The following is a 19,109-nucleotide window of genomic DNA, read 5'->3' as shown; positions in this document are numbered from 1 at the left end:
CCTAACAATGTCAAAGGGAAAACATGCGTGACAGGTTTTCTTTAAATAAAATAAAAGTTTCTACTTTATCTCAGGAACTTTGTCTGACTCTTCAGAGACACAGTCTTAGCTTCAATAAAAAATTTGCATAGAAATGGTATTTACTACATGATATCAATATACTTTGGTCCATGTGTCAATCAGAAGTCTAATACAATAGCAAGGACAGCTGGCCCATTTTTTTATTTTTCATATATACTGTCATTGAAGTCTATAATTCGACTGTGATGAATATATTTGCTAGATTTTCTATATACCATATGCATATCCTATATTATATCCCACCATATCATATGCATATACTATATCATATCCCACCATATCATATGTTGGTGGATATATTTTGAAGTTTACCTGTGGCTGCACAACATTTCTGTTGTTGAATAAAAACCTCTCCAGCCATTTGTTGGTGTTCAGGAAGCATGTCATACAAGCAGACAACTCGAGCCGTGTGGGATGCTGAAATACATTCATAGTCCAGTGATTATTGAAGTTACATAAAGGTTATTGGGTCATCTATGAAAAACATTCACCACAATATCATTTTGTACATATTCTTTCATCTGTTCATTTTCTATCACGCTTGTTTTCATCAGGGTTGCAGGAACGGCTTGATTTTCCACAACTGACAACTAGGTGGTTCTTTTGGAAATTATTCAAAGTTTATATGGGTTTGGAGAAAACTCCTCCATCAAAAATGCTCCGCTTTCATTGCCCCCGATAAAATATCGCCACCAGCTAAAGAAATAACAGACAAAAGAAGTGACAATAGTGGGCCGGCTATTTATTCTCATTATATCATGCATCCGACCGGTGGACTCCACTTCGAGAGGAAGTGTTTACAGGTTCAACCCCCTCCATCACAGCACCACACATGACTTAAGGAGGATGTCATATGTATTAAGAAATCCGAGAGAGGAAGAGAGAGAACAGCTTTTGCTGAGGGCAGCTTTGATCAGCCACTTCTGTGTCAATTAAAAATGCGAAGCAGACGGTCACTTTGGATACAAACTCTGCTCCTAACTTCTTTCCCTATATGGGGTAAGCAAAACTGTCCATTTCTATGGTTGTCCATAATTATCTACCGCAAATTGGTGTGTTGAATATTGCCTTGCTGTATTGTTGCTTCATCTTAAAGGGGAACTAGTTGCTTTAGTGTAATGTTTACTTCTTTTATGAAGGAACAATTTGGGCTTCCACGTCTCATAATACCCTCCCAGCACCTAAAGTCCTGATTCGTTCACGATCCGGGAACTCTCTGGTCCTGCTTTGCCAGACCTCGGAAGGCCATCTAGGGGTTCTCTTCAGGCTATTCAGATTACAACAAGAGGTTTTTTATTCTTGCTAGTACTATTTTGGTTCGGGACCTTTCGCGTGTGCTTCCACATAATCATGTATCCATTCTTTTTTTTAATCAATCTTTTTAAGGTGGATTCACTGGAGCGGTCCCCCACCGAAGATGTCCTCTTCACCGTCCAACTCAATGCGACAGAACATTTTTGCTGTTCATACAAGAACCAGCAGGGCTTCTACAGTGCTGTCAGTCCATATTTAACCATCCAACATCATGCAAGTAAGAGAAACTTTGACTTATTAATTATACACCATAAAAAAGTCACTATTGCCTCCTTGTTATTTTGATTCAAAATCATTCTGCACTGATTTTATTGGCACGCGTGGCATGAAATAATACATAAACACTCCCATCCGCTGCTGTTGCAGGTGCTTCTTATGATCTCTCATTGTTCTGTGGTCTATGTGTGTGTGCGGTGTGTGTGAGTCGCAGTAGTTACATCCTGCGTTTCATATAGTAAGCGCCCGCCTATTCCTGACATCAAACACAATGCATGCTGCAGACGGTTACAGCAGGGGGTTTGGCGAGCAACTGCGGTAAACCGCGGCAGGGTACGAGCGCTCAAAAGATGTTCACTATAACGGTCTTGTGGTGTCTTTTTTATGCTTAAAATCCTACCTCAAAGTCTCTCCACAAACTGTTCCTACAAATTGGAAACTTTCTATAAAAAGCACAGTATAGTGGAAATGGAACAGTTAAGAACAGTTGGATAACAGAAGCCTGACCATATTTGTTGCTGGTTGCGAAGCGACCAAATGAGAATTAACACTGCGATTTCCTGCTGCTTTGGATGTAAAGCAAACATAGCAGAATAGAGTTCTTGAAACCTGACCTTCATTCTGTGTGTGCCACAGATTTTGTACCTACACAGGGTGTACCCACCTTGCCATCTCCAGTCTTATCAGTGGAGCCACGCAGTGGGATTGTGGAACTTGACGAAGTTTTGTACTTCAGATGTTCTGTCCCTGCTCTTCAATCTTCCTCAAAAGCAACTTCATTCACGTTGCTTAAGGATTCAATGACCAGTCAGCAACATGACGCCAGGGTGTCAAACTTGGAATCTCAATTGGGATTGTTTAGTGTCGGGCCAGTGACAAAGGAAGAACGTGGCGAGTATGCCTGCCTCTACCAGACGACGACAGGGGAGAACGTAGTTCATTCAACTATCAGCAACAAGATTCAAATCTATGTGAAAGGTATAGTAACTGATACTGTTTGTCAGTTTCAGTTGTCTGTCTGTCCTTCCAAATGCCATCAAATCACATGTAGGCATCACATTTTGGGTTATGTAGGCCACAATATTTGCATTTGATATACAACAGCTACTAATTTTCTTTTGTGTGTGTGTGTCCAGATGTTCTCCCTGTACCTACTTTAGTTCTTGAACAAAGCACACAAGTGTGGCACATGCTCTGTAAGGGCTCTCCTGCATACCCCGGAGCAGTGTTCACCCTGTACCTACTGGACAGCCAACTCCCTGTGGCCAGTCACCATATACAGGTCACTAGCCATGAGACCACCTTCCCAATGCCAGTACAGGACACCCTAGTGGCCTTGTACCAGTGCCAGTACAGCATCTTCTTGGGAGGACAATGGACTTATTCTGAACGCAGTCGCCCTTTGACGGTCTCCAAAGGTATTCATTTTTTTAGGCGCTTTTCTTCTTTTGGCTCACTTGTGCGCTGGAGTCTTTCCTAAATAACGTTTTGCAATGATTTACATGCAAAAATTCTTCTCTTTTTCAGTTCTCCCTCCTCCAACTAACACAGGTATGATTATATTAATGTGAAAAAGTTTTCATACCTTATTTAACCGGTTATTGCCCTATATGTGCAGAAATATCTAATGTAGATTGGCCTCTTATGCTTGGATCCCTTTCTGCGGTGGTGCTGTTTCTCTGCTCACTGGCCTTACTTGCGGTGGTAATTCACAAAAGAGGTACTTTTTTTCCACCAGTGCGCCTCTCCTGATGTTTCTCCTTTTTTCTGCAACCTCAAATATGCTTTGTTTTCCTGAAGTGAAAGCCACAGCTGATGAAAAGAAGACAAGGTACTGATTCAAGTGTAAATATTGATTTTCCATTCACCTCAATAAAAACGAAATACTAACATATGTATCTAATTTAGGCTGGAGGCAAAATTTTGGACTCAAGTCCATGCGAAGGACCATGTTGTTGGTGAGGCTCTTTTTTATTCTTGCACAGTGATTCCTAACCAGTCATTCATATTCCATTCAGGTAACCCTCAAAATGTATCTTGGAAAATGGAAAGTTCTGAAATGATACTATCATATTTTTTTCCCACAGACCTAACCCTTAGCCGGACCAATGTCACATCCCAGGTAATTATTATTCATCAGTTTTTTTTATCCCAATTGCCAACATCAAGAAAAATCCTCCAATGATTTCTCAGCAAAATATCAGCTACCCATACATTTTTCAACCTTTGTTACAAACCTCGTACAAATAAAGATAAGACTTATATTGAGGTTAAGGTCAATGCCTAGGAGGATTTGCTGCTCACGCAAATTTGCAGAAGTATCTCTGGTGAAGTGATCAATTGACTATATCACTTAACCTTTTAAAAATTGACCATAGATTTCCAATCGGAACTAATTATAATGTGAATTACAATCTATAGTCTTGATGTTGTCTCTGATAGTGTTAAGTGATTGAAAGGACAGATAACACCTGGTATAAATAATCGTTATGGGAAAGACAGTTGCTTCATGTATGTATACATTCATTTTCTGAACCGCTTAACCTCACAAGGGTCGCGGGAGGTACTGGGGCCTATCCCAGCTGACCTCAGGCAAAAGGCGGGGCACACCAGTTTGGGAAAGATCCAAATGTGAAAATCCCCCAACCTGTGAGAGTTCACCAAACACAGAGACAAACTAAACTAGAGGCTATACTGCAGGAAATGCTTTCATGCTGAGTTCCTTAGAGCTTGCGTTGTGATTGCATTGATGATGTAGATGTGCGTGTGCGTGTGCGTGTGCGTGTGTGTGTGTGTGTGTGTGTGTGTGTGTGTGTGTGTGTGTGTGTGTGTGTGTGTGTGTGTGTGTGTGTGTGTGTGTGTGTGTGTGTGTGTGTGTGTGTGTGTGTGTGTGTGTGTGTGTGTGTGTGTGTACAGGGATGGATCAGCGGGGAGATGTGCACAGAAACCTCCTGCAGATCCCCATCATGGAACTCCCACTCCACTTTCACAAACCCCGTCCCTTAGAAATGTCTTTCTGTTTATATTTATGCTTTATTATTGTGTGTTTGTGACGCTTCCGTTAGCTTTGAACACAGCGGGACAGGAAAAACAATTTCCTTTTTTCCAATTTCCTATTTCATGTGGAGAGGCACACTTGCACAATTAGACAGGACGTGATGTTTACTTTATTTACCTGTCAGGAAGCCATTATGACTGAATAAAACATGCCTACAGTACATGTGCTTTATATTATCGGATCTATTTATTATAATTATTATTCATCATTCATTTTGATATAATTATTATATATATATATATATATATATATATATATATATATATATATATATATATATATATATATATATATATATATATATATATATATATATATATATATATATATATATATATATATATATATATATATATATATATATATATATATATATATATATATATATATATATATATATATATATATATATATATATATATATATATATATATATATATATATATATATATATATATATATATATATATATATATATATATATATTTGTAATGTTTATTGTGATTACTCTGCTATTTGCAAAATAATACACAAGGAGGCTTGGACAGTGTAGACAAAGTTAGCAGCCCCTTTTATCTCCCCTCTTAAGGTAGCCTCACCCATTTGCATGAATTGAGCCGTTGTTTTGTACGGCAGTTTTCATCACAACCTCTCAAGATCACGTAGCATTTAATGGCATGTGATTTGCAACCTCAATGTCATTCACACCCAATTGGTTGCATTTACATGTATTAAGAATTTAGCAGGTTTGATTTGGTGATGCTTGACTAATTATTTGGTTGCTTAGTAACAAATTCAGATGAACAGGTTTCTCGGGATCACAATACAAATTGGCAAAGTAGGGATATTGTTTTTTTGATATATAAAATAAAACAAAATTGTTTATGATGAGTTTGCAAGAAATTTTACATATTTACCACTCCAACAGTTTCCATTCAATCCATATTAAATACATTAACATACCACATTATCCGGTGAGGTAAGAGCCGAGAAGCTCAACTAATTGTTCTGGGCAGATAACACAAACAATAATAAGCATTATGATGAAAAAAATATGTTCTTATGTGGGCAAATGATGTTGATACGTTGTGTATATTATAGCTTCAAGGAAAATATGGTGGCATCATTGGATTTTAAGACCCCATTCATTACACATTTTATGGCAATGCAGTGTAAAATAAAATAATCACTGAGCTGATTTGTGCTATGCATACGCAACAGTTTTAGTGGGATGAGAAGTAGCGTGCTATTCTTCAAAGCCAAAGAGAAGAGAGATGTGCCCTTAAAAAACTGACATACCCAAAAATTTCCCATTGCAGAGGAGATTTTTGATGTTGGTGGGCATAAAAGGGTTACTACTCTAGAACAGACACATGTCAAGCATGTTTGGACACTCAAATTAGGAAAGGAGCACATACATATGAAGCTCAGCTAATTTTTTTTTATCTTACCCCCAAAATATTTTGCAGAATTTTGAACAATCTATCAGAAGAAGTATGTAAAAATCCAACCTTGCAGTTAAAGTAATTGGCCTCAGGAAAAAAAAACAATCTTTCATTGCCATGGTGACCTTTTTAGTAAAAAGTACGAAAGCTCAAGTTTCATTGGCACTAGCATTCATATTTGCTCAGTCCATATGATAATGGTGGCAGTAAAGTAAAGTGGCAGTGGTTCGTAAAGGGCTGTAGGAGAACTACCTGTGGAGTGCAGATTTAACTTTAGTATAGTATAATAGTAATATACTAATGTAGTCAATCTATTTGAAAAAAAAACATGAAAAAAAACAGTGGTTATGGTTCAAATGTGGCTTACCGATATTGAATAACCTTTGCTCGAGATTTATCTGTGGTACAGTGGTTTCTTTTTTTGGCTGAACTTCCTTTTCATGCTTGACCACTTCCGTATCTCATTTTGAATAGAATGACAGTGCTTACATATTTATACTCATTGGCTACCCGCCAATCCTCCATGGATGTCAACCAAATCATTCAAACAAATTCCTCAATATCATCTCCAATCCTGTATACGTCCATTTCTACTCACGATTGGATGTTAAGTATTTTATTTATTTCATTCATCTTCTATATTGCTGGAGCCTATCCCAGCGAACTTTGGCCAAAAGGCTTAGACAGATCGCTAGTGAGCCGTAGGGTACACATGGACAACCATTCCTACGCCCAATCATAGCACCACCAAGCGGGAATCGTTTCCATGCTTACTCACACCAAAGTCAGATGCCTCATTTATTTATGGTTATTAATAATTTGCTTTACGTATGGGTTTGGCCGCAAGTGAGTCACAGGTCAATAATTGACAGCCAACCTTCACAAGCACTACAATAGTATTCAATAAAGCCAATACAATTTTTGTTTGTAATGGGCGAGAAAACCATAGTGCGATTTTGAAAGGCCACTACTTGTTTGACTACTTGAGAATATTTATTATTCATCATCATAATTAATCATCTACAACAGCGACAGTTTGATATTGTTTTTCCAACAATATTATTCCTAACCAACATTAAAAAACAATAAGGCAACCTAACTCATGTTAGGTAAATCATGAATTTAATAATATATATATACATTTTAATGAGTAAAACGATGTCTAAATAAATCAACTTTTGCCTAATAAACTTTGACTAAAAATTCTCATTGCCATAAAACATTTTTGACACAAGAAATAAAACTTTTGTCAAAATTTGACGTTCACTTGTGTACAATGTAATAGAACTCCGTTTTTAAAAAGAATAACTGCTCTTTTTAGTCAAATTTTCTAAAAGATAAAAAAAATGGAAGAAAAATACATGGATGAATGAACAATTATTACATCCCGATCATAATCTTTGACAGTTATGGCATAAGGCCATTATCTCAGGTATACAATATATGTATATAAAAAAACTCCTATTCTTTCTGCAAAACATAACATTGCATTAATAACTAAATGGCTTGCCATTGTCAGAAATAGACACCCAATACAAAACAGCCATATGATTGGACTTCTATCATTGTCAATGGCACTGAAAGAGTTAAAAAAAATGTGAGAAGCCTCAGGCCTGCTTACTATCACCAAGTTTCATTCCAAAGGGCAGCAACTACTGCATGACTCAGGGAGGTGTCAAAGAGTGCTACAATACAGGCGCTTTGATTCACGTGTGTACTCTGGACTATCATAATTCACCTGCAAAATCTTCAGCGTAACGCAGCGAATTAGGGCAGCTCCAAGATTAAACCTCTTTGTTTGCTCATTCCACTGGGTGACAAGCTCATTAGAAAATTGTCAACTTTTTTGTGATCACAGAAGAAAATAAAGCGATGGATTAAATTATATGTACGTGTTCAAGCGCTATGGTAAAAGGAGAAAATAGTAGGAACAGTTAGTGAAGAATAAAAATCAAATATACTTACGTGTATTTAAAATGATCACATATTTATGAATTTCAAAAATAGCTGGCATAAGCGCAAAAAAGGATTTTTGCATGGATTTTGTACGTAATGGCATTTGATTCCAAAGTGAAACATTATTAATATATAAGTGTTTTTTTTTAATTCGCTGGTAGCTGATATTTTGGAAAGTCAAATCAGGCTAGATTTACAGTATAAATTTCTTAAAATTAAAGCATGTGTTAATGCAGTTTAAAGTCATTTTCATTGTGTCTGACATCAATCTTGACCTCTTTCTCGCTATTACTTTTTTCTTCATTGACACCAAGTCCCAAAACCTTCACTTTTTAATTAAAAAACGTTGTCCACCTCATTGCTCTTGCAGGGTTTTTCCATTGAACATGCCCGACTCCCACAAGTGCACAAGGGGGGTCTTGTTTCTCTGACTGTGGGGGGGCTTCACCACCTAAAGGACAATCAGAAATTATTGTGGGTTAACCAAAAAATGAGCAAGACACAAGAAGTAAGAAGACATTTAAAAAGAAAAAAAAGACAATTTAATGTATGAAGAGGATTTAAAATGGAGCGTGATGACCTGATGTTTGGGTTTTGCAACATTACAATGTATTTTCCATTCATTCATCCTAATAAAATAACCACCGTCAATAATCAAAAGAACATATACTAGTGACAAACTTATTTAAACTTACTGCTGAAGGATGAAAGTGAACCACAAAATAATGGACGTCTATCATCATCAATGGTGGTGCGAGATGTATGTCGAGGTACCACTGTACAATACACTCCTGTTTTGTGGGTTTAGACGTGTGTCAAAATATGTTTGAGTGCTACATGAATGGAAAATAGTCCTTCAGTATATTTTTCTTCTCTATGTGATCTCTTTGGGTGACTCTCACTCTCCAGGCACCTTTGAGGCGAGATCTACACTGTTTATTATAGCACAGTAATAAGTGGAGATGATGAACAGAAAGAAAGTGAACACACTTAAATAGATGTAAGAACCCTAAAGGCAGGTAACACACACACACTCATGCACACACATCAACCTACACACACTTCCCAGACTCTTTTTTTCCCCTGTCGTCTTATCTATGACGATAAGCTGCTCGCTGTGTGTTCTGAGAGTTATCAGATGTTTTTGGCCCACATTTTGTGCCATGGATATGCTTGTTTCCTGCCTGCATTGAAGTCTGTGAACTTTTCAACAGGAATATACATTTATATTCACCCCAATGGAATGCCCCCTCATGGTTTAGTGGCAGGTAGCCTGGAAAACTTCAGAGATTACTTAACATCTCTCTTGACTCCTATTCATAGACTTTGAGAAAATAATAAAACTGGGCTAACCGAAATTTTAATAGTGTGTCATCTTTAGCAATTTCTTCATGTTTGTATTGAAACACAATAAGGTCACATGAACTTGAGAATAAAGTATCAAGAGGTCACTTCAGTCACCTTTGGCTGGTCCACTGTGTCTCTATGCTCCTGGCTTGGGGGCCACGTAACCAGCTTTCCAACAGATGGATGGGCTGGTGGAGACAGAAGAAATTAGGGAGCAGTTCAGAAATAATTTGCATTTTCATGTATAAGCTATATTGTGAGATATCTCGCTATACACAACTTCAGCAATCAATGTAATACAATAAATGGAAGACCAAGGTATACAATTATTTGTCCAGCGTCAACATAAACACACCCCGTTCACTTTGTGATATATTTCTTGCATTTTTGATACCATGTGTTACAGTTCAGACCCACACAAAGGTTGACAGGAACACCTTCCTGATAACAAACATGCATGCAATATCGTATTTTTCTAAACTTGACTATGAACCAACTATGTGAACTATTTGAATTTTGATTTAATGTTGAAAAATATCAATATTGTTCATTTGTGAAATTATGTTGTTCTAACATTTTACATATTTGCGCATGGTAGAGAACCCCGTGTGAAGGTTTGGTTTGTTGCCAATAGGTTACATCTCGGGAGAATTTTGAATTCTTTCTTGCAACGTAAATGTTTGGCCTTCAACCAAAGAACTACAATCCAATCCCATAGCAGCCATAAAAAAGACAGGACAGAAACCACAATGCTTGGTTTGAAATAGCATGCCTCTGTGTTGTGGTAGACTAACCTTCTGTATGTCCACCGGCTCTGCTGGAAGACTCAAGACCAGATGAATGGACGCTTCTTCTCTCCAAATCGACTGGCCGCCCATGACCTCCTATTTCCGTAACCCCATACAGGTTGATCCTCTGCTTGCGGAGCTCTTTTTCCCTCTCTTGAGCTTCGCGGATATCCTGCTCAACTTTGACATCGTTTGTGAGAGAGCGCAGCTTGAAGAAGGGGTTCTCCTTTGACAACATCTCTTCTGCTTCCAGCTCTAAAGAGTACCCTCCCGAACACGATGGGAGGACATTAGAAACTTCCCGATCAATGCTGTCTACTTTCTCGTTAGTACAGTGCTGCTTCTGTGCCGGGGCATTCGCGTTTTTCTCCACAATTATGACTTGGCATGACATTCCCTCGGATAGGCCCGGTCCCCTAGGAGTGGACGACATATAAGCACTTTCCAGAGGTTCTCTACTCGGTCTCCTTTCCAAGCTGTTCATAGTGGGTACCTGTGATATGACCTCATCCCGGGTATCCAAAGAGCAGCTGGAACTGCTGCTGCTACTGGACACAGTGAAAAGTGACTCAATGGGTTTTTGAAAAGCTTCGAAAAGCTGTTTTTTCTCTTTTAGTTGACGAACAGTCCCTTTATCATAGAAACCGGAAACCTTCCCCAGCTTGACCAGAGCTTGCTCACGGTTGACATCCTCGTGGATCTCATGCTGCATCATTTTCCCGGCCAGCTCCCTGTCAATGCTTTGGAATTTCTCCGACTTGGCAGTGAGTTCCTGGTTGAGAACGTTTTTAGTCAGGGGGATATCAACATACTCAGTGGATGCATTCGGAAGCCCCCTGGATCTCCTTAGACTACGCTCTCGCTCTATGGCTCGCCGGATCTCCCTCTCAATGGGGGTCTCGTTGGGCTGAGTTTCTCGTGGGGCATTGGCAGTGTTTGCTGTGCTGCGAGATGGGAAGTCCACTGATAATCCGCTGTCACTCTGGTTGTCGTCGCTTGAGTCACACTCCATTCTAACGGCTTGAGGACTGTCCTTGTTTTCTCTCTTCTTTTCCTGGACCAGTACGTCACGTGACTCTTGCCCATCCACTTTATTCTCTCCACTTTGTGTCTGCTCTTGTGTTTTGCATTCTCCCTCTCTCCTTTCCACTGTCCAGTCTGCCGGTCTCTCTCTTTCTGTGACAACACAGACAGAGCCTTTTGAAAATGCCCCACCCTGATTGGGCGGCTCCATGGAAACGCCAGACAAAGGTGCAGAGTTCCGCTCGAGCACCTGTTGAGCAGCTTCCTGGTTCGAGCCCGTGGGAGTGAGCTCGTCTTGCCTTTGGGGCAGTAGCTCTCCCTGCTGGCTGTTTGGGGATATACCATCCGGGGCTGTGATTGTCAAGGAATTTGGATTGCACGTGTTTGGTTCCTCTTTTTCAACAGTCATAGGAGGTACACATGCATCCAGTGGAAATTGGTGAGTCACAGTTTCAGGTGATCTTGGAAAAGAGTCGGCTGCTAGGGGAACATCCTCATTCTGACAACATTCAGGCAAGTGGTCATCTAGATTGATCTCATCATCACTTGGCAACTCTGGTAGCTCCACCTCCAAACTGGGCAAATCGTCTTTCAGTAGAGGTTCAAAGAAAACACCTTGACCAATCAGTTTCTTGAACATATCTGATCCCTTGGGGGACTTGATGGCATGCTGTGGAGCTTCGACCAATTCGGTCATATTATCTTGGGTTTGCCCTTGATCCTTAAATCCCTGTTCTACGTCAGCATCCTCTATCGGTTCTCTGGGTGCTTTTTCGTCAAGCACTGCGGGATCGAGTCTAGTGTCCACTTCACGTTGCATCTGGCATTGTAGCTCCTCGAGCGAGCCGATGGGACCCTCTTGCCTTTGCGGGGCCTCTGTTTCCATGGTGATGGCAGTGAAAATCGTTTGATCTCTAGACAGTTGAGTAAGTATTAAAATGACAAAACAGAGAGAGAAACACCACAGGGATCATTTACTCTGTAGCAAGACCACAAAGCCAACAGCTGTGTGACCAATGTTGAGCAAGTTGTCAAATATGGTAAATACAGTTAAAATAGTTGATTTTGTTTTAATAAGCAAGTTATGTCCCTCAATCATAACACGGTAGAATACAATAAACCCTTTAAACGTCTAACTCTTACATTTTTAGAGCAGTTAACCAAATCAACCAATTAATGAAATAAATTAAACACATGTTTAATCCATTTTGAATGTCACTGCTATGGTGAATGATCACTGCCAACCTTCACATTAAAAATGGATTGGATGGCCAATGCAGGACCCTAGCAGGTAATGGGTTAATTATACTTTGCTTTTCAGATAATTCTTTCAGCTTTATAGAATGACCTCATATTACCTGTTGTTGGCAGGGATTGAAAGGTCTTAAATTCAATGAGGCATCAAAAGCAAGCCAACGAGGCGATAGTTTTTGTAATTGCTTTAACGTACGTGTCCAACACTGGATGCGATATTAACAGCTTACTGTATACAAGGGAAATACAATTTGCACAGTCTGTATCGAAGGATTCCGTGCGAACTTCATTGGGCGCAGATAAGGCGATGTTCCATAACCAATCATCGTCACCTTTAATCCTTAATGACTGTCACACTGTTTCACTTTCATTGCCTTTAATGGGATATTGTTAGTCTACAATAGTGCACAGGTGGCCTTTGTGCAGCTCATAAAACCACCTTTAATTTAATCAGCTTAAAGACCGGTAGTAAAGCGTGCACGCGACAGCACATACACAAACACCATTCAGTGTTATTTCTGTCTTGGCCAGCACACACATATACACTTCATGTTAAGGGTCATTTTGGCTTGGCCAAATTTCAAATTTGGGACTAATCATGGTAGGGGCCAAAGCTATACATTAATTATACTGAAATGTAGAGCATCAGTATGAAAAACAGAGGAATTTTGTTAAAGAAAATGCACATTCCTTCCGTGTTTAGTTAGCCATCACAATATTAAAATTTGTTTTGAAGTAACAGAAATTTGGAATAATTATTGTGATTTATAGGGATTTCCACTAAATGTAATATCGAATGAACTTTGTAGCAATGTTATTTTAATCTATATGCCCAAAAAGTACGATGAAACTGCACGTTAAAACACATTACGTAACAGGTTTGCATTTATCTTCATTCAAAACAGCTATTTATGTTGTTATGAAAAGAACAGCAAAGTCTTGACATCATTAAGAATACATCTAGTACACATACTATCAAAATGATTTTTTTTTAAAATTGAATTACTCACAGGAGACTTTGACACGTCTAACAACACAAAGGAAAACATTATTATTATTTGAAACCTTTTCACTTACCTGTTAATAATGACCAAAGTTGCTCACAAGTTGCGACACATTATTATTCTTAAAAGCACACTCCTTCCATCATCCTCAGCACTCACATCTGCAGTGCACAGTGCTGACCAGCAATCACTGCCTAATGCCTAAATCATATTGACAATGCGCACACGGGCACAAGAGGATAACTTTATTGCCGCTGTGGATTAAGAATACTAATCCGGTTTGGGAGTTACACGTGCTAGTTTAGACCAACAGCCTATTCACTTGAATTAATGAGTTTTCTTAAAATACATTACAACAACATGAAAAAAAAGTGAACAGAAGTAAGGGAAATGAGAAAAAAATAAATAAGAAACAAACAGCCACAAAAAATACCAAATGCACAAACTAGCAGTGTCCTTTGTAAAAATATAATCATGTCTGTTCCTTTCATATTTCATTTTATGTTAATATTAGATTTATCAAAAATGGGTATAAAATTGTTAAAAACATGCCATGAAGGAAAGTTTTGGAGCTGTTTCCTAGGCGTATTGATATTGTGCGTATACCTTGTTTTTGAGACTGTTTTGACTGAGATATTTTAAACTGAAAACACATTTATTGCCCTGCACACCATCTGACATCTGTTCTATATGCTTTCCCCCCAAACCATGCCTCCATTACGCCCCAAAACCACGACCCAAAAAGACCGACCACACCCTTAGCACCTCCCTAACTTCCAACCTTGGTGCATGTGTGAAATATCGGAAAACATCATTTTTAATTGGAAAAGAGTGAAAGGCTCAATTACTGTTTCCCCAAATAATCAGTATATATTTGTACCTTATAGTATTATCCAATTATTGAAGGATGTGGCTGACCCCAAACATTTATCAATCTCTCCTTCAATATTTGACCCAATTGACTCTTTGTTGTTATGCGTGTGGTCAGCTTTTAATCATTGACAGTAGACACAGCTAAAAATATTTTATTATTCATTGAATAGAATAAACCAGACATTAAGCACAAGCCTCTTGCATTGTGGGAGTCCCTTTTGGACAAAGTGCCTTGCTGGGGTCCAACCAAACGGGTGGAAGCATGTTCAAACACGCTACCTGAGCTGTGAACTCCTTCCTCTCTTCTTGGCTCACTTCTCTGTTCCTGCTGAAGAGGTATGCCCGCACTACCATGTTTTCGCTGTTATCGAAACGCAATAACAAACAATCCGCGCAGGAAGTGTAGAGTAAGTTCACGCTGATGTTGCCTTTGTCGCGGAACTGAACAGTGCTGCCCTCCAGGGTCACGTTGTGAGTGCTGGAGTGGCACTTTCCCTGGACGTTGACTCTGGGCGTGTATGAAATGTCACGACCAGGGCACACGCTGACATCGATACTGGCGCTTTCTCGTAGCTTAAAGAATGAAAGTTGATGCTGGTCCGCTAATCCACCGGAAATTAGAGCCCAGCGACCAGATAAGAGTTGGGGGTCGGCTATCACCAGAGGTCGAACCAGGTCTTCACAGGCCGGAGAGGCTGAGTTGACGAAGGACCACAAGGTGCACGCTAATACGGCACATAGACCAAAAGTTCCTGCTGACTGCATGTTCTCTTGGTGACTTTCCCCAATATTGCCTACAGGAGAACGCTAGCCCCTTTTAAAGTTGTTTTGTAATTGTGCAATACTAAAAACTCCCAAGCTGGACTATGACTCTATGTTTTGATGGGAAATACAAACTACGTGAGTTGTACCACCAGTTGTATTTTTTTAATTGAATTGAATGCCTTTATTGTAATTATACAAGTATAATTAGATTTAAAGCATTCACTACACTTGTATAATCGCAATAAAAGCATTCAATTTAATTTAATTCAATTTTAAGAATTTGTTACAAATAAACTGTTACCTTGGAAAAGTCCAATTACATTTTTGGGCAGTTAAAGTTGTGTTTGAACTTGCTTTTCTAAGCAGGAAGAGATACTCCCAAATTAGGAATATTTTACAATACTAGAGCAAAATAGTGGTGCTAATTGCGCCTAAAAAAATCTAAATGAGGTTCAGAGGTCTGGTTATTTCAATGAAATATGGTGGCTAACTCTTTTTAAAAGGGAATTTTCTCAGATTTTCTGACATAAAATTTCATCAAATTTGCAGAAATGCAATTCAATACTTGTCAGTTCTAATCAGATTTTCACAATCCTAGTTTTGCAAACTCCTGGCCTTATAACCTTTGGGGGAAAAAGCTTTGGATGATTGTGTAACCTTCAGTTGCCTCTGTAAATAATTCTTATCTTATTTTCTTGTTTGGTTTGTCAAAGCCTGAAAGTGGGATGCACCCTTCAATTTAATTGAATAACTGTCGTAGCTTGAATTCGTGATTGAATAAGATTTTGGGGTAATTTTGTGTTGATACTGGTGCACAACACAATATGGAAGTAAATTAAGAGTGATACTAACTTGAAGGAACGCTAATAGTTTTCATATTTCCTGAAAAAAAAAGTCTCTCCTGCAGGAATGGACTTGGGTGCTATTGGTTGTTTTGCAATGTGATTGACTGATAACAAATTGCGGGTGCACCCCTCCTCTGAGTCAAAGTCTCCTAATGTGGATTTTTTTTGGTTTGTTTTGGAGTTGGGAAAAGCAATTAAGAACAAAAGTCCTAATTCCACTGGTGTGTTTTTTCAGAAATGACATGACGCAATTTGTCCCAGTCTTTGGGGGGATTGACTTTAATCTACTTAAAACACCTTTTCCCACAATAAGAACTCAAATTGTTTTTTTTCACAAATAGTGGGCACATTGAGCTAGAAATTATATTACAAACTATCATACAAATGTTAAGAGTTCTAAAACAATTATTGTTAAACCCATATGTATGTCTTTTAAATGTTTTTACTACTAATGTTGTTAGTCAGTAAAAAAAAACTGTTTTCTAACAATATGTGATGAAATTATGGCATGAATATATATTCATTGCTTCATGTCATAATATTATGGAAATAATAGTGCATATCCACCAGAGTGCAATACAAAATGCCTGATGATTAATGTAAAGAGTTTCAGATCTGAGTGTAATTGGATTAATGTTTTAGCATATTCAAACAGTTGAGTATTGTAATATACCTTTTTTATGCTTGCGTATAAAAGTTGCATGTATCTATCTATGAAAGGAACATCAAACAGTGGGTACAAAATTGAACATTTTTATTCAGTTATAAAGTCTGGACCATAGGCTGAGACATCTTCGACTGGCTTCTTTTCACAAATGGCCTTGGTGGGATCCATCCAGATGGGGTCCCGCAATCCCAGACACTTGGCCTGGGCCACAAACTCCTCCTTTTCGCTCTGGCCCAACTCACGCCTTTTGCTCACCAAGTAGAGGTCAGTGCTGTCCAGGCCTTCCACTTTGAAGACAAACACCAAGCAATCCGGACAGGAGGTGAGGTAAAAAGTCCCCGCCATGACAACTCCCATGGCTTTGAGGGTCATGACATTGTCATTCAAGGTAACGTTGAGGCGGTAATATTTGCACTCATCTCCGAAGCGGTTGGCTTGAACGCAGGTGAAGTCGTACGCATGGAAAGTGATGCTGTCTCTTTGCTTGAGGAGGTCTTCGTCAGGGGCGTTTGTCATGCTGGCAGCCACCACGGCCCAGCTTCCCGCCGCCTGTCCCGGAGTCATGCCGATCAACGCTCGTCGCAGGTCGGGGGGGCGCCGAGGCTGCCTGGCAGTAAGCACAGAAGCGCAACGGAGTAGACAAACAGAATCATTGTGCGATTCTCTGTCACCGGACACATGCTCACTTGGAAATGGCAGTCGTGTGCTTTTGTACTGAGATTTCACCACGCAGCAGTTGAATGATTGACAGAAATCCAATGGGGTATCTTGAGGTCTTTCTTTAGGTGCAGGGACCCCGTAGACAACTACCAAGTTTTAGCTGATTATGCAAACAGTATTTGGTTTATGAAACATGATTTTAGATACAACCAACTTTAAATAGGAGCTGGCGTCCACTCATGTTGTGGACATCTGGACATCATTTTTCTCCGAAACTATATCATGTAAAAAGATAATGCTTTGTTTTTATACTCATGTCCCAATTAGCCTAAATATCAAAGATAAGATAGAATTTCACGCCTTGCAAGAGTTTGGGTCTTAGGAGGTTAAAATAAGTTGTACTTTACCAGATGTAGTGAAAAAAAAGATCCAAGTTTGTTTGTTTAGAAGGGGCGTTTGTTGGAGGTGTTCTGGTATTCATGTCCATTAAAATTACCAGTTTAACATTAACATGATTTAAGATTTTATTACATGCATGAAGGCCAGATTACTGTCCAATTTTTTGGAAGCTACCATTTGACATCCAAATGTATAATTAGTGTTGTGGGCAATAAAAATGATATATAATATTCACTATTTTTATCCCAAATTAAATGTTCTAATTAATTGTAACAAAAAACATTTACATTTAAAAAAAGGTATAAGCAAAAAATATCAATAATTATAAAAAAAATTAATTCAAAACATTTTATAATATCTAAATGAAAACAAGTTGGAAACAACTGTAAAAAAGACATACAGTTAATTTAAATAAGTGTGACCTGCCTGTGAATGGGCATTCCTCTGGGAATGTTATTTTTGTTTTGTTTTATAAAACTAATTTGATATTGAAGACAATCGGCATCCATTTATTTTAAATGAAATAGATTGGCACTTCTGCAATAACAAAACACATGAAAGCACAGGATGGAGGGATTTATTGAGACAGTCAAGCCTGACAAAGCTCCTTGGTGGGATCCATCCAGAGGGGCTCCCTTAAGCCAAAACATTTGGCCTGAGCAGTAAACTCTTCCTTCTCATGGTCATCCAACACTCGCCGTTTGCTCACCAAGTAGAGGTCAGTCGTTGTGTGACTCGGCGACTCCACGTCGAAGCGGAACAAAAGACAAGTGGAGCAGGAAGTATGGTGGAAGGTGGCTTTGAAGAGATAGTTGCCACCCCTCAGGGTCATGACATTGTCCTGCTTGGTGGCATTAAGTTTGTAAGACTGGCAGTTGCCCGCCTCGCGGTTACGTTGGACGTAAGTAGAGTCGGAACAGACCAAAGCAACACTGTCTCTTTTCTTGAGGGTGTCTTCGTCTACCTCTCGTTTCAAACTGGCAGCGACCAAACCCCATGTTCCCTCCAGCTGGTCATCTGATAGGTCCACCAGTGGCTTAATCAATTCGTCGCAGCCTAGAGGGGCGCAAGCGGTGCCGGACAACAAGCAGACCATGATGACTGCACAAGCTAGGAAGATCATGATCAAGGAGCGAGGGGGCCAAGCCTTTGAGATATAAACCCAAAAATTGCCAGTCAGACTTGCGAGCTATGCATGGTGGCTTTTATAGAGGGGCAAAACCGTCCTACATTTCAAACAGAACAGACAAAGTCTCTCCACTCTTTGAATGATTCACAGAATTCAAACAAGACAACGAAAATTATAAAACATTTACTTGGACAACAAATAACAAAGTCAAATCCTGCACTGTCTGCCCTTGATGCAGAAAAACAAATTTGATTGCACGTTATAGTGGAACATTTCCAGCTTAAA

General features: G+C 39.1%; 2 protein-coding genes across 2 annotated transcripts; one reads left to right on the top strand and one right to left on the bottom strand.

The window, feature by feature from the left end:
- The first annotated feature begins 901 nt into the window (after window positions 1-901).
- Window positions 902-4,831, top strand: LOC144198365 (uncharacterized). The gene is made up of 11 exons (XM_077719324.1): window positions 902-1,080; window positions 1,221-1,369; window positions 1,468-1,612; window positions 2,248-2,589; window positions 2,748-3,029; window positions 3,139-3,162; window positions 3,230-3,331; window positions 3,412-3,442; window positions 3,520-3,569; window positions 3,699-3,733; window positions 4,528-4,831. Exons 1-11 carry the CDS (start codon window positions 1,020-1,022, stop codon window positions 4,615-4,617), a joined length of 1,311 nt encoding a protein of 436 aa, XP_077575450.1. The 5' UTR covers window positions 902-1,019; the 3' UTR covers window positions 4,618-4,831.
- Window positions 4,832-7,081: 2,250 nt separating this feature from the next.
- On the bottom strand, window positions 7,082-14,347 carry misp3 (MISP family member 3). The gene is made up of 4 exons (XM_077719776.1): window positions 13,560-14,347; window positions 10,212-12,142; window positions 9,532-9,605; window positions 7,082-8,521 (listed from the first exon to the last, which is right to left on the bottom strand). The coding sequence occupies exons 2-4, from the start codon at window positions 12,112-12,114 to the stop codon at window positions 8,426-8,428; spliced, it is 2,073 nt and encodes a 690-aa protein (XP_077575902.1). The 5' UTR covers window positions 12,115-12,142; window positions 13,560-14,347; the 3' UTR covers window positions 7,082-8,425.
- Between the last annotated feature and the right edge of the window lie 4,762 nt (window positions 14,348-19,109).

The sequence above is a fragment of the Stigmatopora nigra genome, chromosome 6 (genome assembly GCF_051989575.1).
Source record: "Stigmatopora nigra isolate UIUO_SnigA chromosome 6, RoL_Snig_1.1, whole genome shotgun sequence".
Lineage (NCBI taxonomy): Eukaryota > Metazoa > Chordata > Actinopteri > Syngnathiformes > Syngnathidae > Stigmatopora > Stigmatopora nigra.
Note: the sequence above shows the minus strand (reverse complement) of the source record. Positions and strands in the feature narration are given on the sequence as shown.